This window comes from Moschus berezovskii, chromosome 1 (genome assembly GCF_049115385.1).
Source record: "Moschus berezovskii isolate FMDL1 chromosome 1, NW_MosBer_1.0, whole genome shotgun sequence".
Classification (NCBI taxonomy): domain Eukaryota; kingdom Metazoa; phylum Chordata; class Mammalia; order Artiodactyla; family Moschidae; genus Moschus; species Moschus berezovskii.
In genome coordinates this window covers 104281428-104308046 of record NC_142460.1, presented here as the reverse complement: position 1 = coordinate 104308046, position 26619 = coordinate 104281428, and the positions used below count along the sequence as shown (strand labels likewise).

Below are 26619 nucleotides of genomic sequence, written 5' to 3'. Positions count from 1 at the left end.
TTCTCTGAGAGAAATGTTCAAGAGTGCAATTGCTGGATCATACAATAGCTGCATGTTTAATTTTTTTTAAGAAACTACCATATTGTTTTCCAGAGTGGTTGTACCATTTTATATTTTCAGCAACAATATATGAATGATCTGGTTTGTCCATGTCCTCATCAGTATTTGGTGAAGTCACTCTCAGTTTTATTTTTGCTATTCTGATAGATGTGTACTGATATCTCTTTGTGGTTTAACTTCTGTCAAATTTTATGTGTTTTGCCTATGTTCTAATTAGATTTCCATTTTAATGTTGAGTTTTGATAATTTTAGATTTTTAAAAATGTATTCTACATTCTAATTTTTTGTCAAATAGATGATACTTTCAGTCAGTAACTTCTTTTTACACTTTTTAGCAGGGCCTTTTGCAGAGCAAAAGTTTTCAATTTTGATGAAGTCCAGTTTCTTTTTCTTTTATGCTTTGGCATCAGGTCTGAGAATTCTTTGCCTAACCTAGTATCCTGAAGATTTTTTCCTGTGTGTGTTTTTTTTAAGTTTTACCGTTTCGTGTTTATATTTAAATCTGTGATATTTTGAGTAAAATTTTACATAACTTAGATTGAAGATTTATTTTTGTTTTTTGGCCCATAAGTGGCCAAGTGCTCTGGCATCATTTGTTGAAAAAGCTATCTTTCCCCCACTGAATTGCTTTAGCACCTTTGTCAAAAGTGAGTTGGGTGTTCTTGTGTGGGTCTGTTTCTCAGTTCTCCTTTCTGTTTCGTTGATCTGTGTGTCTGTACTTCTGCCAGTTGCCACAGTCTTGGTTCAGTTCAGTTCAGTCGCTCAGTCGTGTCCGACTCTCCGCGACCCCGTGAATCACAGCACGCCAGGCCTCCCTGTCCATCACCAACTCCCGGAGTTCACTCAAACTCATGTCCACAAAGTCGGTGATGCCATCCAGCCATCTCATTCTCAGTCATCCCCTTCTCCTCCCGCCCCCAACCTTTCCTAGCATCAGCTATAGCTATATACAATAAGTCTTGAAATTGGATAAAGTGATTCTTCCACTTTATTTTTCATATCAAAATTATTTTAGCTATTCTAATTTCTTTACCATATACATTATATAATATTCTTGTCTGTACAAAAAATCTTGTGAGGATTTTGATAGAAATTATCAATATATTATACGTATGTATCAATTTGGGCAGAATTGACATCTTTACCATGTTGAGTCTTCCAGTATGATTGCTGTACATGATTTATTCGATTTATACCTAGTCAGTTTGCCTGCCTGCCTTACCTCCCCTCCTCCCTTCTTTTCTTTTACAATTGTAGATGGGATTGAATTTTTTATTTTGGTGGCCGTGTGTTCACTAATAGCATATAGTTGGTTTTTGTGTTTATCTTGTATCCTGCAATCTTGCTGGACTCACTTTTTTGTTCTAGGAAGTTTTGTGTAGATTTCTTGGGATTTTCTATGTAGATAACCATGTTATCCACATACAGGAACGGTTTTATTTTTTCCTTCCTAATCTGTGCTTTCTCCCCCACCACCCCCAATACCACCCCTGCCAATGGTTGGAACTTCCAGGGAAGTATTTCTAGGGCTGGAACTTCTTCCCACGTTGAATAAGACTGGTGAGAGTGACATTCTTGCCTTGTTCCCAGTCAGAGTTGAAACGTTTGATTTTTCACCATTAGGTATAATGTTAGTTGCGTATTTGTTGCAGATACTCTTTATCAAGTCATGGAAATTTCCCTTTCTGTTTTTTTAAGAGTTGTTTTTCATGAATGGATGTTGAATTTTGTCAGATATACTTTATTCACTGTTTGATATGATTTTTTTCATTTGTTAATTCCGTTCAGTTCAGTGGCTCAGTCGTGTCCGATTCTTTGTGACCCCATGAACCGCAGCACGCCAGGTCTCCCAGTCCATCACCAACTCCTGGAGTTTACCAAAACATGTCCATTGAGTCGGTGATGCCATCCAACCATCTCATCCTCTGTCGTCCCCTTCTCCTCCTGTCCTCAATCTTTCCCAGCATCAGGGTTTTTTCCAATGAGTGAGCTCTTCGCATCAGGTGGCCAAAGTATTGGTGTTTCAGCTTCAATATCAGTCCTTCCAATGAACACCCAGGATTGATCTCCTTTAGGATGGACTGGTTGGATCTCCTTGCAGTCCAAGGGACTCTCAAGAGTCTTCTCCAGCACCACAGTTCAAAAGCATCAATTCTTTGGCGATCAGCTTTCTTCACAGTCCAACTCTCACATCCATACATGACCACGGGAAAAACCATAGCCTTGACTAGACAGACCTTTGTTGGCAAAGTAATGTCTCTGCTTTTTAATATACTATCTAGGTTGGTCATAACTTTCCTTCCAAGGAGTAAGCGTCTTTTAATTTCATGGCTGCAATCAGCATCCGCAGTGATTTTGGAGCCCCAAAAAATAAAGTCTGACACTGTTTCCACTGTTTCCCCATCTATTTCCCATGAAGTGATGGGACCAGCTGCCATAATCTTAGTTTTCTGAATGTTGAGCTTCAAGCCAACTTCTTCAGGCTTCTCTTTCACTTTCATCAAGTGGCTCTTTAGTTCTTCTTCGCTTTCTGCCATAAGGGTGGTGCCATCTGCGTATCTGAGGTTACTGATATTTCTCCCGGCAATCTTGATTCCAGCTTGTGCTTCTTCCAGGATTTCTCATGATGTACTCTGCATATAAGTTAAATAAGTAGGGTGACAATATACAGCCTTGTCATACTCCTTTTCCTATTTGGAACCGGTCTATTGTTTTACGTCCAGTTCTAACTGGTGCTTCCTGACCTGCATACAGATTTCTCAAGAGGCAGGTCAGGTGGTCTGGTATTCCCATCTCTTTCAGAATTTTCCAGTTTGTTATGATCTACACAGTCAAAGGCTCTGGCATAGTCAATAAAGCAGAAATAGATGTTTTTCTAGAACTCTCTTGCTTTTTCGATGATCCAGCGCATGTTGGCAATTTGATATCTGCTTCCTCTGCCTTTTCTAAAACCAGCCTGAACATCCGGAAGTTCACGGTTCATGTATTGCTGCAGCCTGGCTTGGAGAATTTTGAGCATTACTTTACTAGCATGTGCTAGCATGTACTAGCATGTGAGATGAGTGCAATTGTGCGGTAGTTTGAGCATCCTCTAGAATTGCCTTTCTTTAGGATTGGAATAAAAACTGACCTTTTCCAGTCCTGTGACCACTGCTGAATTTTCCAAATTTGCTGGCATATTGATTGTAGCACTTTCACAGCATCATCTTTTAGGATTTGAAATAGCTCAACTGGAATTCCATCACCTCCACTAACTTTGTTGGTAGTGTGCTTCCTAAGGACCACTTGACTTCATGTTCCTGGCTCTAGGTGAGTGATGTCTGTCTCTAGGTGAGTGATCACACCATCATGATTATCTGGGTCGTGAAGATCTTTTTTGTGCAGTCCTTCTGTGTATTCTTGCCACCTATTCTTAATATCTTCTGCTTCTGTTAGGTTCATACCGTCTGTCATTTATTGAGCCCATCTTTGCATGAAATGTTCTCTTGGTATCTCTAGTTTTCCTGAAGAGATCTCTAGTGTTTCCCACTCTGTTGTTTTCCTCTATTTCTTTGCACTGATCACTGAGGAAGGCTTTCTTATCTCTCCTTGCTATTCTTTGGAATTCTGCATTCAAATGGTTTTATCTTTCCCTTTCTCCTTTGTTTTTCACTTCTCTTCACAGCTTTTTGTAAAGCCTCCTCAGACAGCCATTTTGCTTTTTTCATTTCTTTTTCTTGGAGATGGTCTTGATCCCTGTCTCCTGTACAATGTCACGAACTTCTGTCCATAGTTCATTGTTAATTAGGTGATTTATATTGATTTGTTTGAGTTTTAAACCAACTCTACATTCATTAGGTAAATACGCTTGGTTATGAGATATTGTCCTTTCTAATGTGAATATCTGTGTTCATAAAGAATGATAATCTGTTTTGTTTTCTTGTAATGCCTTTGTGTGGTTTTGGTGTTGGAGTTATGCTGACTTCATAGAATTAGTTGTGTGTTATTACCTCCTTTTTTATGTTATGGAAGAGTTGATTTTACTAATAATTTATAATAATTGATATTATTTATTTCTTAAATGTTTGATAAAATTTACCATTGAAAGTATCAAAGTCTTGAGTTTTCTTTGTAGGAAAGTTTTAAAGTACATTTTCTTAGAAGGTTTGTAGTTCTATTTCTATTTGAGTGAGCATTTATATTTTCTATCTTTAAAGAAATTCAGCCATTTCATCTAAGTTTCATTATTCAACAACAACTCATGACATTTTCATTACCCTTTTCATATCTGGAGAATCTATAGCGATGTCATCTCTGTTGTTATTTATTTTGTTAATTTCTGATTTAATTTCGTTGTGGTCTGAGAACATACTTTGTATGACTTCTATCTTTTTAAATTTGAAACTTGCTTTATGGCCTAAAATATATCATTTATCTTAGTAAATGTCCTGTGTGTTTAAGAACAATATATGTTTTGCTGATGTTGGAGTGTTCTAAAAATGTCAATTTATAGATTTCTTTAATGCTATCAATTCAGTGGGCTTCCCTGGTAGCTCAGCTGGTAAAGAATCTATCTGCAATGCAGGAGACCCTGGTTCAATTCCTGGGTTGGGTAGTTCCCCTGGATAAGGGATAGGTTACCCACTCCAGTATTCATGGGTTTCCCTGGTGGCTCAGTCAGTAAAGAGTCAATTCAGTATGTACCACTGTCATTGTTGACTTTATAATCTTCAAATGTGATCAGTATTCCTTCTTTGAAGAGTTTTAGAGAAAGTTTGTTTTTTAGGTGGAAAGAACATTTATTTTCTGATGTATGATTCCTTTCTTTTTTTGTATTGGGATCAGATAATGTTTTGTGTACTAATTCTACTTTTTGGAGTTTATTTAGGGTTTTTTTTGCTGTGTCTGTGGCCCAGTGTATGATCACTTTTCATTAGTGTTCCATCAGCACTTGAAATATATGTTTTGTGTGTTTTCACAGAGAATAGTTCATTCTCAGTCAGATTTTTTAAATTGTTAGACATCCTAAATCCTTACCCTTTTTTCTTCCACCCAGTTTCTCGTGGACAGTGAGGAGTAACTTAAAGTGCCCTGTTACAGTGCTCTTTTCTCTCTCTTTCCTTCCATCTTTAAGCCTTAGGAGCATTTCAGTTCAGTCGCTCAGTCGTGTCCGACTCTCCGCGACCCCATGAATCACAGCACGCCAGGCCTCCCTGTCCATCACCAACTCCCGGAGTACACTCAAACTCATGTCCACAGAGTCGGTGATGCCATCCAGCCATCTCATTCTCCGTCGTCCCCTTCTCCTCCCGCCCCCAACCTTTCCCAGCATCAGAGTCTTTTCCAGTGAGTCAACTCGTCGCATGAGGTGGCCAAAGTATTGCAGTTTCAGCTTTAGCATCAGTCCCTCCAATGAACATCCAGGATTGATCTCCTTTAGAATGGACTGGTTGGATCTCCTTGCAGTATAAGGGACTCTCAAGAGTCTTCTCCAACACCACAGTTCAAAAGCATCGATTCTTCGGCGATCAGCCTTCTTCACAGTCCAACTCTCACATCCATACATGACCATGGGAAAAACCATTGCCTTGACTAGACGGACCTTGGTTGGCAAAGTAATGTCTCTGCTTTTAATATACTATCAAGGTTGGTCATAACTTTCCTTCCAAGGAGCAAGCGTCTTTTAATTTCATGGCTGCAGTCAGCATCTGCAGTGATTTTGGAGCCCAAAAAAACAAAGTCTGACACTGTTTCCACTGTTTTTCCATCTATTTCCCATGAAGTGATGGGACCAGATGCCATGATCTTAGTTTTCTGAATGTTGAGCTTCAAGCCAACCTTTTCACTCTCCTCTTTCACTTTCATCAAGAGGCTTTTGAGTTCCTCTTCACTTTCTGCCATAAGGGTAGTGTCATCTGCATATCTGAGGTTATTGATATTTCTCCCGGCAATCTTGATTCCAGCTTGTGCTTCTTCCCACTGTAGAATATAGAGTGTACCATGTTGTAATTTGGCATATAGAAATAGGAAATTAATCTTCATGATGGTTTATTTACTCAATGCCATTTTAGCCTGAATTTTACTTTAGCTGATAAACATTTAATCTGATCACAATCCTGTTTTTCTTTGCATGGAGTTTGAGGGTTGGCTTCTTTTTAAGATTTAAGATTTTTGCTTTTTTCAGATTTCAGTCTGAAAATCTTAGGTGAATTAAAACAAATATTTTTTGTTTTTATTTTTTTAAAAGAAAACCTTTTACCACTTTACTTCTGATATTTAAGATTGTGTCTTTTATTCCAGCAATTACCTTTGTAATTATAGTATTGTATAGTTCTCATCATCCTCTATTTGGGGGGGGGGTGGGCATTGGTCCTTTCTGTTGTTAAATTTAGCATAATTTTCTTTATTCTTCCTCCTTAGCATAATTTTCTTTATTCTTCCTCCTCAACCCCTCCTCCGTACCAAATTTTAACCATTATCTTTTATACTGTTAAAAATGTTTCTACTTCTAAGTTTGTGAGTTTAAAAGGATATCTTTTGACTACCAATACGCAGATGACGCCACTTAATCTTCCTCCAACCTTCTTTTTTTCTTTCTTCTTCCAATTTGTCTTCATATAAGTCTTTTCCTCACTGTCAGGGTATCTGTTTGTTTAAGACTTACTTTTTAAGTTAAATAGAGTTCTTGCTGATCGCCAGTGCTTTTGCTATAGTTTCCCCAGTCATGTCTTGGCTGCTGAATCAGTTCCTTCAAGAAAGGCTGATTCCCTGGTGGTCCAGTGGTTAGGACTCTGCACTCTCACTGTCGAGGGGGCCCAGGCTCAATTCCTATTAGGGAAACAGATTCCACAAGCCACGCCATGAGACCAAAAAAAAAAAAAAGGGCTAATGAATCACCTCCAGTCTCATCAGTAAAGTCTTTAACTACCCTGAAGTTGTAAAGCTCACAGTGGTGGCTGTATGATTTCCAAAATTCTTATTTTCAATTGAAAGCTTGAATTTTAATTATTAGCAACATGTTCCTTTTTTTCCCTTAAAGTGACAGCTTTACTGTGTTCCATTTCTGAAAAAATTTTTGTCATACACGAGTCTGAATAGATATCTTTTCCTGTCAATCATCGTACTCCATGATAGAAGTGATTGGTTCAGCTCACAACTCAAACAGTTGCACAAGTGCTTTTGTTGAGACAACTATCGTGCTTTGCTGTGCAACAGAAGTGCTTTAGTCCTGTTTCTTGTTTCATCACACAGAATTTTTTTTTTAACTCACTGGAAAAGAGTCTGATGCTGGGAGGGATTGGGGGTAGGAGGAGACGGGGACGACAGAGAATGAGATGGCTGGATGGCATCACCGACTCGATGGACATGAGTTTGAGTGAACTCCGGGAGTTGGTGATGGACAGGGAGGCCTGGCATGCTGTGGTTCATGGGGTCGCAAAGAGTCGGACACGACTGAGCGACTGAACTGAACTGAATACAATTAATAAAAAGCACTGCTTCATCAAGGACAGTCTTTTTTTTGTTGTTTTTTTGACTGTGCTGAGTCTTTGTTGTTGCTCGCAGCCTTTCTCTAGTTACGGTGAGTTGGGGCTACTCTGTAGTTGCCATGTGCCGGCTTCTCACTGCGGTGGTTCCTCCTGTTACGGTGGTGGGCTTAGCTGTCCTGCAGTATGTGGGATCTTTCCTGACCAGGGATCAAACCACGTCCAGCTGCATTGGTAGGTGAATTCTTAACCACTGGACCACTGAGGAATCCCCTAAGGGCAGTCTTGAATGAAAATGGCATTTTTTTTCCTTTCCTCTGAGGGTGTGACTGTGAAGAATATGATGACTGAAGTGACTTAGCAGCAGCAGCAGCAGCAGTATAGATTGGTTCCACTGCTTGGATTCGGGCTAAGAAGGCAACAGTTTAACTGACCCTTGTTGTATTATATTTGCAAATGAGAACATGCTGAATAATAAAAGTGAAATCTTCATATTATTAAGATTATAATATCATGAAAATGTTTGACTTTGCAAAACTCTTGAGTCACACTTTGAGAACAGTTGATATCATCTTAATTATGCTAAATGATTAGAAAAAGGCAAAGAAATATAATCGTTTGAATAATATTTTCTCTTAGTGGTAAAATTATGGAGGACATTTTATCTTTTAAAATGTCGTTATGTATTTTTCAGATGTTCTTTGAATTCATATCACTTTCATGAAGAAGAATATCATGCTTCACATTCTTGGCTATAAAATGATAGGCTTCTAAACAGAAGGGGACAAATTTTTAATAAAAAACGTATTTTTTTTCCAGATATGGAGGCCATTTGGTCAAGATTTGGCCAAAAGTAAAGTAATATGGAAGAGGTTAAAAAAAAAAGGAAAGCTTCGAGAGAACAATGTTTTTTGAGTTGTTGAGTCTTCAAATTGTTGGTCTCTAGCTTTTATATTGAAAAGCATTTTTCTTTTCCTAAAAGATCTTGAAAACGTTGTTATCTTCTGTCATCGAATACTACTGTGAGAAAATCTGAGGCTAGCCAGGTGTGTTTCTGTCCTCTCTCAAAATTCATTTTATTTACTGGCTACTTAGTTTGGGTAATCCAGAAATTTTACTGGGTCTCAGAATAACCATCCCAGGCCATTTTTTTCGTGCACTATTAATATGCAGATTGACGACTATTAAAAAAAAAATCTCAGCAAGGTTTTCTTGGATTGTATCTTGAACTATTTGTTGTATTCTGTTGTTTTAGTTTTCTTACTCAGGGGTTTCAATTACGCATATATTGATGTTTTCTCCTTCTCTTCCTCCCCTTCTCACCTTTCTCCCCGCAATTCTCTGCAAGCTGGTTCTCACCCATTGCTGTGCTTACCATCTCATCACGAAGATAAAACACCTTTTTACTACTGATGCTGATGATATCCTAATCTATCAATAAAATGTTCATCTTTCATTCATCCCTGGTGCTGTATTAAACAGTGATGATCACTCCTTCCTTTTTAAAATTCTGTATCCTGTAGATATCTATGATTGTATGCTCTTCTTTTTTTTTCTTTTCTTCAAACTTTTAAACCTTTGTGACTGTTCCTGAGTTGGATTTTGTTTCTGTTCTCTGACCATGTCTAAATATTGGTCGTCCTCAAGATGTACTTCACTGTTCACTGATTTTTTCCCCCTGTTATCGCTGGACAGTTTTATTCATGTATAATATTTCCTCTCATAACTTAGAAGTGTGTAATTGTTATCTAGCATTCCTCATGATGTACTCTGCATGTAACTTAAATAAGCAGGTTGACAATATACAGCCTTGACATACTCCTTTCCCTATTTGGAACCAGTCTGTTGTTCCATGTCCAGTTCTAACTGTTGCTTCCTGACCTGCATATAGGTTTCTCAAGAGGCAGGTCAGGTAGTCTGGTATTCCCATCTCTTTCAGAATTTTCCACAGTTTATTGTGATCCACACAGTCAAAGGTTTTGGCATAGTCAATAAAGCAGAAATAGGTGTTTTTCTGGAACTCTTGCTTTATCAATGATCCAGCGGATGTTGGCAATTTGATCTCTGGAACCTAGATAGCATATTAAAGAGCAGAGACATTACTTTGCCAACAAAGGTCCATCTAGTCAAGGCTATGGTTTTTCCAGTAGTCATGTATGGATGTGAGAGTTGGACTGTGAAGAAAGCTGAATGCTGAAGAATTGATGCTTTTGAACTGTGGTGCTGGAGAAGACTCTTGAGAGTCCCTTGGACTGCAAGGAGATCCAACCAGTCCATTCTAAAGGAGATCAGTCCTGGGTGTTCATTGGAAGGAATGATGCTGAAGCTGAAACTGCAATACTTTGGCCACCTCATGCGACGAGTTGACTCACTGGAAAAGACTCTGATGCTGGGAGGGATTGGGGGCAGGAGGAGAAGGGGACGACAGAGAATGAGATGGCTGGATGGCATCACCGACTCTGTGGACATGAGTTTGAGTGAACTCCGGGAGTTGGTGATGGACAGGGAGGCCTGGCGTGCTGTGATTCATGGGGTTGCAAAGAGTCGGACTCGACTGAGCAAGTGAACTGAACTGAACTGAATTGTTACCCAGGTGTTTCAGATTACTATATCCAATTGCTTACTGTTCAGCATCTAAGTAAAGATGTTCCTCAAAGCTATTATGATAGCCCAGGCTACATTTAGCTTCTTCCTTCTGACACTCCCTCTTTTATTCCTTATCTCATTTCATGACATCGTCATCTAACCGTCACTCAAACTAGAAACTTAGCTGTTTCATAGACTCCTATGCCTTCCTACCCACAACCAGTCTGTCACCAACCTCTACAGTTTTTCTTTGTAAATAGTTATTGATTCTATATCCCATTTTTTATGCCTACTGTCAATACCCCAGTTTAATCTCCTGTTTCCATCTTGGACTGTAATGGCCACCTATCTTCAGCCTTTGGTTTTCCAAAATCTTTGGTTTTCCAAATCCTCCCTTTATAGAATCAGCAGAGTAATTTGTCTGCATGTATTAATCTGGTGGTTTCACTCTCCATTATCCCTGTAGTTTATTTTATCCTTAGTACTTAATACTAGGCTAGGCACTTAATTCCTCATTTTATGCCTTTAGTAATTCTGAATATATTTTAATAATTCTACCTAGTAATTAAATGAAGTTTTATGGGTCTCCCCCTATTGTTTGTAGTTTCTGCTGCCATCTACTTATGGTACATTATTTCATGAGGTGCTTTAAAATTTTTTATTTTGAGCACATCTTTAGTGGGACTTTTTCAGGTCTTATTTTGCCTATGTCAAATACTGTTTCTGGAATTTTCTTCTTTCAAGTGCCCTAGGAGTATCCTTTTTTCAGGATCACCTATTATGTTCATTTCTTGGCTTGATTATTCCCATACTAAGGAGATAGTGTAAATTCGAGTCCCAAATCCACCTATAGGCAGGATCTTGATTATAAATTCTCAGAGAGTACAAATTTACCCCCACAGAGTCCAGGCATCCAGGCAGAGACAGGGTTTCTTGTGATCTTTCTACGCCTATAGGCAGTCCCCACCTCCCCCGCCCCTAATTTCCTTTCTCTAAGGAGGCATCTTTCAAGAATCCTGGTTTTAGGAGGGTCTTTGTTTCACTTCTTTATGTTGCAAGAATCAAGGCCTCAGCTTGTTTATGACATTAAAACCCAGGCTCTTATATGAATAACAAATTTATTAGACAGTGACAGCTCAGGGCTTATTGTTTTGGTTTGCAGTTCCGTTTTCGATTTTAAACCCTGGGTATTGCGCCTATTTTGGGGCAGGGGGAGCTCAATTATGTATTTTAAAGAGTGTTTATTAAATTTCCCCAGTGTTTCTAAGAAGTTTTTTATTTGTTTTCTCCTGGAGATTATTCATCTCACTCTGTATTCTCACTCAGGGTTTAGACTTAATACAGCTCTAACACATTTCAAATCTATGGTTTTAGTTTGTTTTTGAAGAACCTAAGTAAGATTCTAATGTAGTCATGAGGAATATTAATAGCTAGAGGAAGCAGGATGGATGGCGCAAGGATAGCCTTTCAGAATCATAGGTCCTTCTTCCGCTTACTTCTCTCTCAGATAATAAGGATTCCTTAGTTTTTGTTCTTTTTGTCAAAAGATGTTAAACATGTGGTATTCTCTTCTTCACATAGTGTTTCCTCTCTTCTGATGGGGTATTCTTCTGCACATAGCCTAGCCTTCCAGGATGTTTAAAGGAAACCATTGCTTCTCAGCTAACAGAAAATGAAAGAGCACTGCTGAGCTGTTAATGCCTGGGTGCTTGACAAGTTCTAGTCATAATAAGCTACTGCTCTTTCCTCAAACGGTTTCGCTTTAAAAAGGCCAAAATTATGGGTTGCCATTTGCTTGGTATGAGTCTATACATGATGAATTTTAAAATATCAAAATATTTTGAAACTGAGAAATTAAATCAACCTTAAAATAGCTGGTTTGGAGGATTGTGGCAAAATATGGACAACTTTAATCACCCGAGCCACCAGTGGGACCAACTAACTGTATTATATTATTAATTTGATCTATTTCTTTCCTTGCAGATTTTCTTTACAAAACTGTGAGATAATTACATATTTTCAATGTTGTTATAATGTTGTAAGCTCTTTATTAACTTGTACTGTCCACATAATATTTTATTTAAATAGCAGATTTACTTAACTGTTTTCCCATGTTGTATATTTAATTTCAATGTCTCTCTCCCCTCTGCCTCCTTCTCCCCTTTCTTTTATTATAGAGCTGTAGAGAATACCTTAATACATTATTTTTTTTTCTTCTTAAATGTATTTAGGATATTTCCAGATAGAATTACTGGGTAAAAGTGTTTTCACATTTTTAAGGCTTTTGACACGGAATGCCAAAATGCTTACCAAAAGTATAGTGCCAAGTTATATTCTCCCAACAGTTTAACAGTACTTGAAACAGACTACTTTTATTATGTGTTGTGTCTATCCAGGGGGCCATTGGACAGAGATGTGGTTCTGATGCTTTCTTTATTGTTTCTCTACAGGATATGGTACCTGTCATAGTTGATTACTGCCTTCTGCTACAGCGAAAGTGAGTATACATTGCCTGTCAGAGTCAATTATTTTGAATCCTACTTGCCTCTTGCTTATTTATAATATACTGCTATGAATTTGACTGAATGGTTTTTTAAAACAATGAATTTACAGAAATTTGATTCTTTAAAAATTTTCAGTCCATTTACCTAATAAAATTAACTTGTCCAATATAGATGCTGTGGGTATATCATCTGTAAATTTATGTGGCAGAATAGTGGAGATGAAGAACATAGCAAAAGAATAATACTACTTAAAGATCTTTAAAGTATGTGACTCATGCACTATATATATATATAGAGAGAGAGAGAACATATATATATATATATGTGCTTTTTTATGAATCATAACTAAAACACAGTATTTCATACCATTCAAAAAAAGGCAAGATTTATTGTGTTTCCACAGTGTTGGTTTTTGGAGCCTCTTTGTTTAAAAGAAATAAGTGTAAATAAACTCTTGATTAGATTTTGTTTATTTAAATAGTAACTGTGTAAATTAACCAGCCTGTGCTATTTCATAATTCTTCAGATTTATAATAATAGCGTCCTATATTCCAGGTTTTGTTCTAAGTACTTTCCATTAATTTATCTATCTTTTATAACAAGTTATTTAACTTTTATAATAGTGAGGTAGGTATCGTATTATCTTCATTTTACATATGAGGTTCCAGAAGCAGTATGTGATTAAGTGACTTGCCAAAGCTTACTCATACTTCTTTTGAGGAGCAAAGGTAGGGTTCTAATGCAGGCGGCCTAGCTCCTGGGTTTTTGCTCTTAACTACCAGCTTGTACCACTTCTTCAGTAGTAGAGGACAGCTCTGACGATCCAGTGCAGATACTCCCCAAACCCTATGCAACACTGACTTGACTCCTGAATTGATGTTTATTCAGGTTGCTTGAATCATATACAGTTGGATATGAAGGTTATCAAGACAGTTATTTGCTGTGTCAGACCTTCAGTTAAGTCACAAAGGGCTCTAGCTTCTGTTTACCTAGGGCTCATTCATTCCAGTGTTTTAGCTATAACATTAAATGTAATTATCCAGTGAGGTATATTGTATTCACGGTTGGGTTATTGTTGAGAACATTGTTTTACATTGTACATTATATTGTATTTACATTATATTGTCTTCTTTATAAAGACCCATGGAAGACATTTCTCTTATATCTAGTGGGGTGTTTTTGGTTCTGTTTATATATTTAGTGTACACTGGCCAGTGTTAGGATTGATGCTCTTGCTCCCTTCAGACAGTCTTTGAATTTGTAATTATTTCATCATCAAAGCTGAGTTCTTCACACTTTTTAATTGTTAAATTGATAGTTCAGAAAGTGAATTTGGTAATTTTCTCTGTCAGTTTGAAGTTATTATGAATGATAAACTCCAAATAGAATCTTTAATATGAGTATTAAAAGTTATGTAGAAGACCTTTTTGATGGCCCTCTGTTATTCAGAATGGATTTTTTCTGTTACTCTCTGTAGGGAGCTAAGTTTGAGTAATTAGCATCTGTTTTGAAATTAGCCCTTCCAGGAAACAAAGTCTGCACCCTGAAGAGTAATGCTTAAGTACAGAGAAACACAAGAGCCAAAAACTTTTTTTGTAGGTACTTTTCTTTCTCCCTCTTTCTCTGATGCTCTAATAAATATTCTCCCAGGATGATGAGAAAATGTCTTAGAATTTTGTTTTATTTTTATTTGAAGTTAGAGATGCAGATAGGAGTTGCTGAGTTATATTTTTCTTGCTTCTTTATTATAGCCTCTTACTGGTTAAGAAAGAAATGGAGTTTGCCATTAATCTTACCAGCACTGCATGCTGCAGTTTGTCACAAGAGTGCCTTTGTGAACTTTTATGCTCTGGTTACTGAATTTTTAGCTCTTTAATTCTCCTCCCCCAGACTTTTTGTGCTGAGCTGAAATATATAATTATCTTTCTTAGCATGTTGTTTTTAACAACACATTACAGAGTGCAAGGGCTAGCAAATACAACATTTTCCTTAAATTCATTAGAGTTACTTTGTTACTCTTATTTTATCTTTCTTATAGTAAAGCTTCATTAATCCCAGTTTCTTTAACTTGGCTAGTAGTTGGTAATCACAAAAATGTAATGGACTATTGATTTCAAATGAAACTAACATAAAAAATACTCCAATAAATGTAAAGCAAAGGGGAAAATGGTGCAAAAATTACATTTGTGGCTATGAGAAAAAAATTAATGGATATAGACACCACCACCCCCCCCAGATATTGCAAATACTATTTATTGAAAAGCAGCATGAGGCATACCTAGAGGCTATTATACAAAGTGAAGTAAGCAAGAAAGACAAATACCGTGTATTAATGCATATATGTGGAATCTAGAAAGATGGTACTGATGAACATACCTACAGGGCAGCAATGGAGATGCAGACATAGAGAACAGACTTGTGGACGCAGTAGGGGAGAGAGAAGGTGGGGTGATTTGAGAGAGTAGCACTGAAGCATGCTTACCATATGTAAAGTATATGGCCAGTGAGAATTTGCTGTATGATACAGGGAACCCAAAGCTGGTGCTCTGTGACAACCCAGAGGGATGGGATGGGGAGGGAGGTTTAAGAGAGAGGGGACACATGTATACCGATTGTTGATTCATGTTGATATATGGCAGAAACCATCACAATATTGTAATTATCTTCCATTAAAAATAAAATAAAAGACTATTGGGACTTCCCTGATGGTCCAGTGGCTAAGACTCTGCACTCCCAGTGCAGGGGACCCAGGTTCGATCCCTGGTTGAGGAGCTAAATCTCACATGCGACAACTAAGACCTAGCACAGCAAAATAAATAATAAATAAAAATAAATCAAATAAAAGACTGTTAAAAAAAAAGAAAGCAATGTGGGGCTCTGTGTGTGCAGTTGTAGCCAGTCCATTTATCATTTGTCCCCTTCCAGGACTTCGGGTGAAGCAGGCCCCCTCCCATTACTTTCAGAATCTACTCTGTCCTTTTTGTGGGACTTGTCATCAAAGACCACATCTGTGGATGAACCATCTACCACTTTTCACAGCTGACGTGAGGCACATATGTAAAGATTACACATTTAGCAAATAAGTAATCAATCAGTCCTAACAGGTAATTGGAAAAGGCAATGGCAACCCACTCCAGTACTCTCACCTGGAAAATCCCATGGATGGAGAAGCCTGGTAGGTTGCAGTCCATGGGGTTGCTAAGAGTTGGACACGACTGAGCGACTTGGCTTTCACTTTTCCTTTCATGCATTGGAGAAGGAAACGGCAACCCACTGCAGTGTTCTTGCCTGGAGAATCCCAGGGACAGGGAAGCCTGGTTGGGCTGCCGTCTGTAGGGTCGCACAGAGTCGGACACAACTGAAGCGACTTGGCAGCAGCAGCAACAGGTAAATAGAATTAGCACAGTTATTATATTTAAAAAAGATAGAATTAAAGAATCAGTGAATTATATAAGTCAGTACATTGTATGCATGGAAACACGGATTGCCAGTCATCAGAGAACTGAAAACAGCGATATTGTTTAATTTGTAATTAAATTATATGGGGAAAAAAACTAAAGATAATTGTCCATTGAAACTGTTGAAATTATACATTGCTGATGGCTATATGAATTGGTGCTGTGATGCTTTTTGGAGATAATTTAGTTTTATAAAATTTTATTTTTTAATTGATGAAACATTACTTTACAATTTTGTGTTGGTTTCTGCTCTACAATAACACGAATCAGCCATAATTATATATATGCAAAATCTCCTCCTCCTCCCTTCCCTCCCCTTCCCCATCACAGCCCTCTGTGTCACCACAGAGTGCCAGGCTGGACTCCCTGTATTATTTAGCAACTTCTCATTATCTGTTTTACACATGATAGTCTATGTATGTCAGTGCTATTTTCTCAATTTGCCCCACTCTCACCTTCCCCCACCTTCCCGTGTCCACAGGTCTGTTCTCTACTAGGTTCATCAGTGTATTATTTTTCTAGATTCCATATATACGTGTGTGTGTGTTAATACTTGTTTTTCTGATTCACTTCACTCTATAGAAGAAACTCTAGGTTCATCTACCTCTCTACAACTGACTCACATTCATTCCTTTTTATGGCTGAGTAATATTCCATTGTATAAATGCACCACTTCGTTATCCTTTCATCTGTTGATGGGCATCTGGGTTACTTCCCTGTCCTGGCTATTGAAGGTGTTGCTGCAGTGATCATTGGGGTTTATGCATCTTTTTTGAATTGTGGTTTTCTTAGGGTATATGCCCAGTAGTGGCACTGCTGGGTCATACAGTGGATTTATTCTTAGTTTCTAAAGGAGGCTTCATACTGTTTTCCTTAATGACTGTATCAGTTTACATTCCCATCAGCAGTGCAGGAAGATTCTCTTTTCTCCACATCCTCTCCAGCATTTATTTGTAAATTTTTTGATGAAGGCCATTCTGACTAGTGTGAGATGATACTTCATTGTAGTTTTGGTTTGCGTTTCTCTAATAATGAGCAGTATTGAGCATCTTTTCATGTGTTTATTGGCCATCTTTATGTCTTCTTTGGAGAAATGTCTGTTTATAGGTCTTCTGCCCTTAATTTGATTGGGTTGTTTGTTTTTCTGATACTGAGCAATATGAGCTACTTATATATTTTGGTGATTAACTCTTTTATCAGTTGCTTCATTTGCAATTATTTTTTCCCATTCTGAGGGTTGTCTTTTCACCTTGTTTATAGTTTCCTTTGCTGTGCAAAAGCTTCTAGGTTTTTTTACGTCCCGTTTGTTTGTTTTGGTTTTTATTTCCATTAATCTAGGAGGTGGGTCAGAGAGAATCTTGCTGTGATTTAGGTCAAAGTGTGTACTGCCTATGTTTTCCTGTAAGAGCTTTATAGTTTCTGGCCTTACATTTAAATTTCTAATCCATTTTGAGCTTATTTTTGTGTGTATGGTGTTCAGTTCAGTCGCTCAGTTGTGTCTGACTCTTTGAAACCCCATGAATCGCAGCACACCAGGCCTCCCTGTCCATCACCAACTCCCAGAGTTCACTCAGACTCATGTCCATTGAGTCAGTGATGCCATCCAGCCATCTCATTCTCTGTCGTCCCCTTCTCCTCCCACCCCCAATCCTTCCCAGCATCAGAGTCTTTTCCAGTGAGTCAACTCGTCGCATGAGGTGGCCAAAGTATTGCAGTTTCAGCTTCAGCATCAGTCCTTCCAATGAACACCCAGGACTGATCTCCTTTAGAATGGACTGGTTGGATCTCCTTGCAGTCCAAGGGACTCTCAAGAGTCTTCTCCAGCACCACAGTTCAAAAGCATCAATTCTTCGGCGATCAGCTTTCTTCACAGTCCAACTCTCACATCCATACGTGACCACGGGAAAAACCATAGCCTTGACTAGACGGACCTTTGTTGGCAAAGTAATGTCTCTGCTTTTTAATATGCTGTCTAATTGGTCATAACTTTCCTTCCGAGGAGTTAGCATCTTTTAATTTCATGGCAGCAGTCAGCATCCATAGTGATTTTGGAGCCCCCCAAAATAAAGTCTGACACTGTTTTCCCATCCATTTGCCATGAAGTGATAGGACCAGATGCCATGATCTTTGTTTTCTGAATGTTGAGCTTCAAGCCAACCTTTTCACTCTCCTCTTTCACTTTCATCAAGAGGCTTTTGAGTTCCTCTTCACTTTCTGCCATAAGGGTGGTGTCATCTGCATATCTGAGGTTATTGATATTTCTCCCAGCAATCTTGATTCCAGCTTGTGCTTCTTTCAGTCCAGCATTCCTCATGATGTACTCTGCATATAAGTTAAATAAGCAGGGTGACAATATACAACCTTGACGTACTCCTTTTCCTATTTGGAACCAGTCTGCTTTTCCACGTCCAATTCTAATTGTTGCTTCCTGACCTGCATACAGGTTTCTCAAGAGGCAGGTCAGGTGGTCTGGTATTCCCATCTCTTTCAGAATTTTCCACAGTTTATTGTGATCCACACATCAAAGGCTTTGGCATAGTCAATAAAGCAGAAATAGATGTTTTTCTGGAACTCTCTTGCTTTTTCCATGATCCAGCGGATGTTGGCAGGAAGTGTTCAGATTTCATTCTTTTACACTTAGCTGTCCAGTTTTCCTAGCACTTCTTAAATGCCACACTTTTTAAAAAATTTCTAAAAGTAGAATGCCTAAGGAATTATTAATAAGTACCCCAAATGGAAAGACTACATAAGGAGATATTCATTGTGGCCTTACTCATAATAGTGAAATAGTAGAAATAAATGTCATCCTACAGGAATAGCTAAATAAATTCTGGTGTTTTGGCATATTGACACATAAATAGACAAAGTGATAGTTTTAAAGAGTGACTAGAAACTTAGAACAATGCTTATCATATAATTGCATGAAAACAAAATTCAGATGATATCTATGATGACTATAACTCTAAAATTACTTCTGGGGATTTCCCTGGTGGTTCAGTGGTTAAGACTTCACATTCCAGTGCAGGGGATGCATATTCAGTTCCTGATCAGGGAGCTGAGATTACACATGCCCTTTGGCCAAAAATCCAATTATAAATAAAAATAAAAAACAGAAGCAATATTGTAATAAATTCAGTAAAGACTTTAAAAATGGTCCATATAAAATAAATCTTAAAAAATATAAAGTTATTATTTGCAGAAGAAATGCAAAATAAATAGTTATTGAGTGTGGCGGCATTTGATTAATTACATTTTTTTGTGTGTCTGCAATAAAAGTTTTCAGCCATGTTTTTAAAATATTGAACATTTTCTTTTCCTTTCCCTCAATTATCACTACCTAAACCCTTTGGGAAGCAAGGGGCAAGAACTAGATAAAGAAGCAAATTGGCCATGCAGATCAGATGGGAAGATTTAGATACCAGGAAAGTGGAAAGGATAAATTGTGAATAGTCCATTTAATTTTTTTCTACTTCATCACAGTCTCTGTACTACCTGCTCTCATATTGGTATTGTCTTTAAGAAGCAGTGTGTCGTAAGGGATTCAGCACAGAGTTTAGGCTAGAAGACTGATTCAAATTCTGACTCTATCCCCTTGTTAGCTAACTGACTTGCAGCAAATAATTTAACTTACTCAACAGTTTTTATCTGTAAAAAGTATTGGGCAAATTAATTAGGATAGTATATATAATATGAGATTTTTCTAAATATAAAGCTCTATGCAAATATTGTTACTATTTTTAATAAACTTGGAAGTTGAAATAGGAGAATGATGAGATATACTTAGTAGACTGAATTTAATGGATGGTTGGAATGTTCCTAAAAGTATTTTTCCCCATTCTATTACAGGGATCTTTTATTTAGCCAGGTGTATGACAAATTAAGTGAGAATTCAGTGGCCAAAGGAGTGTTTCTGGAGTGCCTTGAACCATATATTTTAAGTGATAAATTGGTGGGGATCACACCCCAGGTAATGAAAGACTTGATTGTTCATTTCCAAGATAAAAAGTTAATGGAAAATGTGGAAGCCCTCATTGTACATATGGATATCACCAGCCTAGATATTCAGCAGGTGAGTTTATAGGCAGTCTGCTAAATTATGGAATAGACATCATTCCTTTATTGATTATATTTATCTGATTTTATTAGGCCTCACTCTATCGACCCCAATTATTTTTGAGCACTTTTTGGTAATAAGAGGTCTCATAAACTTGTATTTATCAGTATATGTCTTTGAAGTGTTCTTTATTGAGAGCTTGATTAGAAAATCCTGCAAGCCTTTGGTTTTTTTGACATCCCCCAGACCTCTTAGCGCAGAGTTTATATTTGGTAGTTGCTCTATAAATAATTATTGGCTGATCCTCCATCAGTTTGTTCACTACTACAGTTTTCATCCTGCAAATGAATTTCAACTATAGGTACTTTCACATGAATAATAGAATATTTTTACTTTTGAGAGTATGAAGCCATTTTTTTTGAAAAGTTAGTTTATATGTCCAGAGTTGATAACTTCCATACATTATTTTGAAATACAGAGGATAGCATAAGAAGCAAATTTTCAGACATTTTAGCTTGATTAGCCAACCTGTTGTTTGATAAAATGCTTCCAGTATATCTGAGGTCTCCAGAACAAGTTTTAAGTCCTTAATTGAGGAGCAAATATGTATCTGACCTAAGACACTTCATTAACTCTTCATTTAACTCTTCAGTTTCACACTAGTCTAATTATGAGCGAAGGCACAAAGATACCAAGGGGCTGAGCCCTATGATCTAAAATATGAGTGATTTACAAAGTTAGAAGGACCAATAGGTTTTTTGTTTTTTTTTTTTTAATGTGAAAAATCACATGAAAATGAAAGGTTTGAAAAATGATTATTGTTTTCTTCCTGGAAGCTCTGTATGAATCCCTGTGAGTTTGCAAAAACGAGTTCCTCTTCTATATATGCCTTTCTGTCACGTGGGTAAGTTGGCATAATCTTCACACCTGACATTAGGTCCATTGATTTGAGAGCATGTTATCATTCTAGCTTTATTTACCTGTCACTGATGTAAGAGAAATTTCTGATTTCTTCTCCTTCTAACATTTTTAGCTTTTTCTCTGAAACTGGGTTAATATATCTATTCTTTTTCATGTTAAAAAAGCAGTTTTAAACAATCTCCCCCTCAGATTCCTTTCTCTCTGTATCAAACCATCCCCTTCTTCCTCTTGCCTTACCACCACATCTTATTTCCCCCTTGCAGCCAGATTCCTTTCTTCCCCTGCTCTTTCTCTCCTTTCTTTCCCACACTTTGAAAGTATTTTCTAGATTGCTTCTTCCATTTCATTCACATCCTAATAATTGTTCAACTTTGCTTTCACTGGAGTCTGTAATGACCTCCATGTCCACTATATCAAATGGTATTTCCCAGATTCCTTCAACAGCATTTATTCATTAATTCAATAAGAATTTATTGAGTTACAGGCTCTGAGTATGCTTTCATGAACCTAGTGGACAAGGCTTGTCCTCTCATAAGGCTTATATTAACATCAATAAAAAAAAGTTTGGCAGTGAAAGACAAACAAGTAAACAAACCAAAAATATCCAAAACAAGTGTTCTGTTAGAAGTCAAACAGGCAATAGGTAAAGAGAGAATGAGAGACTATCTTAGATTGTTATAGAAAACTTTCTTGAGAAAGTAGCATTGAGTCTGATTGATTCTGGAATCTGAAGAGGAATCAGTAATGCAAAGATCTTGGAGGAGAAGATTGTTATGGGTAAAAGCAACAGCTGATGCAAAAAAGGAAAAAAACAAAAAGATATGCCTTGGGTCTTAACATGCTTAGTCACTCAGTCATGTCTGACTCTTTATGACCCTATGGATTGTAGCCCACCAGGCTCCTCTGTCCGTAGGATTCTCCAGACAAGAATACTGAAGTGGGTTACCATGCCCTCCTTCAGGGGATCATTCTGACCCAGGAATTGAACCCAAGTCTCTTCTGTCTCCTGCATTGCGGTCAGATTCTTTATCATTGAGCCACAAGGGAAGCCCTTGGGTATTAAAGTTACAAATGAAAGAAAAACAACTTGGTTGAAAAAGAGAGGTAGCCCTTTCAGGGCAGGGTACAGATTTTTCTGTTTTATTTTGAGTGTTGTGTGAAATCATCAAATGATTTTAAATGAGATTATTCTGATTTGCTTACGGGTAGCAGAATGAGAGATGGGGACCAAGTAGAGAAGAAGCAAGGAAATTGGTTAAGAGCTAGTCAAAAGGAGGTATACTAGCCAGAGATGGTAGTGGTGAGGTGAAGAGAGATGGCTTGACTTTGGGTGTGTTTTGGAGGTAGAACTCATTTTCTGATGAATCAGACCTGGAGGTGTGGAAGGAGAGAATTTAAGACTCTTGCTTAATATTTTGGCTTGAGAAGCAAGGTGGATAGTAATTCCTTTAAGAAGACTGGAAGACTGGAATAGGTCTGAGCGTAGGAGACAAAATCAGGAGGTATATTTTGCAGTTTTATTTTGAGATACTACTAGACATAGACACTTAGGTGAAGATGTGAAGTCAGTGGTTGAATATGTGGGTCAGAGGGGAGGTTCAGTTCAGTTCAGTCAATTAGTCGTGTCCGACTCTTTGTGACCCCATGAATCACAGCACGCCAGGCCTCCCTGTCCATCACCAACTCCTGGAGTTCACTCAGACTCACGTCCATCGAGTCGGTGATGCCATCCAGCCATCTCATTCTCTGTCGTCCCCTTCTCCTCCTGCCCCCAATCCCTCCCAGCATCAGAGTCTTTTCCAGTGAGTCAGCTCTTCGCATGAGGTAGCCAAAGTATTGGAGTTTCAGCTTTAACATCAGTCCCTCCAATAACAACCAGGACTGATCTCCTTTAGAATGGACTGGTTGGATCTCCTTGCAGTCCAAGGAGCTCTCAAGAGTCTTCTCCAGCACCACAGTTCAAAAGCATCAGTTCTTCGGGGATCAGCCCTCTTCACAGTCCAACTCTCACATTTCCAGAGGGGAGGTTAGGGAAGCTATAAAGATACATATGATCTTGACACTGGCTGAGAGGAAGAGCAGAGGACCCAGTACATGCCTTTGTCTGGAAAAATTCTCCCGTGACACCTCACTTCCATTTTCCCTCTGAACCTCTTTGGCTGTTCTTACCATTCTCCTTTTTTGACCTCTGCTTTTCTACTTCAGTCTTCTTCTGTCACTCAGTACTATAATTTAGCTCTCATAGGAACGATGTACTCCATACTTCAAGTTCAGGGCTTCGCAGGTGACTCAGTGGTAAAAAAAAAAAAAAAAAAAATCCACCTGGCAATACAGGAGACATGGATTCGATTCTTGGGTCAGGAAGATCCCCTGAAGGAGGAAATGACAACCCACTCCAGTGTTGTTGCCTGGAAAATTTCCATGGACAGAGGAGCCTGGCGGGCTATAGTCCATGGGGTCGCAAAGGGTTGGACACGACTGAGCAACAGAACTTGATCCTTCAAGTCATCTCTGTTCCTCTTTTGTTTTCTCAAATTGATTTCTCTCCATCCTTAACCGTTTCAAGCTCCTTTCATCCTTCCTGCTCCTTTTGCCGGCAAACCCCCTCATTTCCACCTCTGCCTTTGGCTTACGTACATGCATCTCTTGTTGTTGTTCAGTCACTCAGTCGTGTCTGACTCTGCGACCCCATGGACTTCAGCACTCCAGGCTTCCCTGTGCTCCACCATCTCCCAGAGGTTGCTCAAGCTCATGTCCATTGAGTTGGTGGTGCCACCCAACCGTCTCATCCTCTCTCACCCCTTCTCCTCTGGTCTTCAGTCTTTCCCAGCATCAGGGTCTTTTCCATTGAGTCAGCTCTTCACATCAGGTGGCCAAAGTATTGGAGCTTCAGCATCACTCCTTCCAGTGAACGTTCAGGGTTGATTTCCTTTAGGATTAACTGGTTTGATCTTCTTACTGGCCAAGGGACTCTCAAAAGTCTTCTCCAACACCACATTTCAAAGGCATCATTTCTCTGGCACTCAGCCTTTTTTATTGTCCAGCTCTCACATCAATATGTAACTACTGGAAAAACCATAGCTTTGACTGTATGGAACTTTGACAACAAAGTAATAACTCTGCTTTTTAATATGCTGTCTAGGTTTGTCATAGTGTTTCTTCTAAGAAGCAGGCGTCTTTTAATTTCATGCATCTGTTAGGTCCTAACTTAAATATTGCTCCTTCAGGGATGACCTTCTGAATACTCCAGACCAAGACAGCTTCCTTTATAGACTTACCACATTTGTAAATGAACTATTTGCGTACTTGAGTATCTTCCCCAAGTCATAATTCACATACCATTTTGTGCCTCTTCTTTTGGTGAGTGTCCAGGATGAATGGAAGTGCTGTCAGGGTAGAGACTAAATCTGGATTTGTCTTACCTATTATCCCAGTGCTGAGGAGAGGACCTGAATATAAATGTTCAGTAAATATTTGCAGAACTAGTGACCAAAGGTAGAATGGATATGAAAAGGGGGAGGATAGAGAAGAAATAAAATCATATATTGGAGGATGTTTAAAAGTCGCTATTATACTATTTAAAGTAACATTGAACCTACAACAGCTCTTACCCTGGCATTGTGTTTGAGTACTGTAATTTCAGGTTTTTTTTCAGAGAAGGGATAAGAAAAATTAGGAAAGAGAATTCAAAATCTTCTCCATAATTAAAGCTTTGAGGAAAATAATTGGTGAGACTTACTAAATTGTATGGACCAAGCAACATTTCCTTTTTACAGATAGTTCTCATGTGTTGGGAAAATCGACTATATGATGCTATGATCTATGTCTACAACAGAGGCATGAATGAATTTATTAGTCCAATGGAGGTAAGATTCTTCCTAATTTGTACACATATTTAATAATGTCTATTAATGTTTTTACCCTTCTCTGCATTTGCTTTGAATAGTTTGTTTTCATCCAGTCACTTTAAATTGTCTTGTGGGTTTATTAGACTTGCACCCATTGTTGTTCAGGACTTTAGATAGTCTTTATAATTTTATACCTTCATATACCTATATGCCATTGCATTTTTTTTTTATCTGCATAAGTAGGTGTTTAAATCCCAGGGAACAACAGATAAAAGCCTGTGAGACTCTTAAGTTTTTTTTCTAAAAGATTTTCATATTATTGTAGCTTTTCCAAAAGTTACAAGAAATTTATACTATAGAGTAATTGTTAATTATTATTTATTAATAACGAATCATTATTCAATTCTATAATAGAGTAATACTCTATTACTCTGTCTGGAGTAATGGTACTATTGAGTAATGCTGTTCTGTAGCTATATTCTGCTAGGGGAAACTCCTGAAAATGGTGAGAGGTCATTATTTGTTAATAGCTAATTTGTTGCTTTTCCCATTTCAGAATTTTCTAGCATTCATTAGAATTTCTTATTATCTTTACCATTAGAAAAGAGCACCTAAAAAGCATTTGGGTTTATTTTTAAAAGAAACAAACCTGTCTTCATCATGTTAGTTCCTTTAAATTTGAAGACAGAATTAAGGGTTATGGATTGTGGATATGTCAGGAAGATCCCCTGGAGGAGGAAATGGCAACCTACTCCAGTATTCTTGCCTGAAGAATCCCATGGACAGAGGAGCCTGGTGGGCCATGGTCCATAGGGTCTCAAAGAGTCAGACATGACTGAAGCGACTTAGCATGCATGTAGTGCCCTGCCAGCCCACTGTGTTATTACGGTGACTTCATCACCTGGTTCAGAAGATCCAGGCGTCTCCTGAAGGCATCCAGTCAACATTTTTGCATATTTAATGAACCTCTGAAAGCATTTACAGTATTATTTAAGTCAGCAGTCATTCTGTGATATTTCAATTTTCTTTTCACTTGGAAGGTGAATATCCCTCTAATTCATAATTCCTTAAGTTTTGTATACTTCTTTCTCTTGGTCATTTTCCAGATGAGTGCCACAGCCTTCCCACACTGGTTTTGATTTTGATTGTCTGTGTTTCAAATAAGTATTCTTAACATTTGAACAACTCTCAGCTGCCTCTTCAGTGAGGTCCATGACCTCTGTGCATGCAAAAATGTTCTCCATTTTTAAACCACAGTTAGGAAGAATTAATGCGGTTTCTAGTTTCTCTCAAAATAATCCCTGCAAACATTCTGATTTGATGCATTCTGTGTTGATAAAATTGGTTGTGGGGTTTTTGTTACTGCTGCTTTTGAAGTTTTTGTTTTGTGTGGATTTTTTATTGCTTAGAATCTGGTTTGTATTTATAGCTATGCATCTCAGATGGAACACTCTACTGTTGAGCTTGCCTTGTTTTTTGTTGAATAGTTTTCAAGTTTAATGACTTTAAGCAGGAGCTTGGTGTTTGTTATTAAATAGTTATTTGGAGAGTTTAGCAGTGGGAAGTTAGAGGCATCCTGTGATTGCCCTTTTATAATTCTCTGCCTATAAAGAAATCACTATTCAGTGTTTAAAGTTTAGTTATTTCAGTTTAAATAGGGCCAAATTAAAAGAATCTGAAAAAGAATAGATATATGTATATGTGTAACTAAATCACTTTGCTGTA

General features: G+C 37.9%; 1 protein-coding gene across 9 annotated transcripts in view; it reads left to right on the top strand.

The window, feature by feature from the left end:
- Positions 1-26619, top strand: part of VPS8 (VPS8 subunit of CORVET complex) — a 313442-nt gene that overhangs the window by 80518 nt on the left and 206305 nt on the right. For all 9 annotated transcript variants that reach the window (XR_016038004.1, XM_088838472.1, XM_055408827.2 and 6 more), the window contains exons 21-23: positions 12560-12606; positions 19918-20140; positions 24823-24912. Coding sequence is in view for 8 of the 9 variants with exons in the window: in XM_088838472.1 (XP_088694598.1) it covers positions 12560-12606; positions 19918-20140; positions 24823-24912 (360 nt within the window). In the remaining variant the exon portion in view is untranslated. The remainder of the gene's footprint in view (positions 1-12559; positions 12607-19917; positions 20141-24822; positions 24913-26619) is intronic.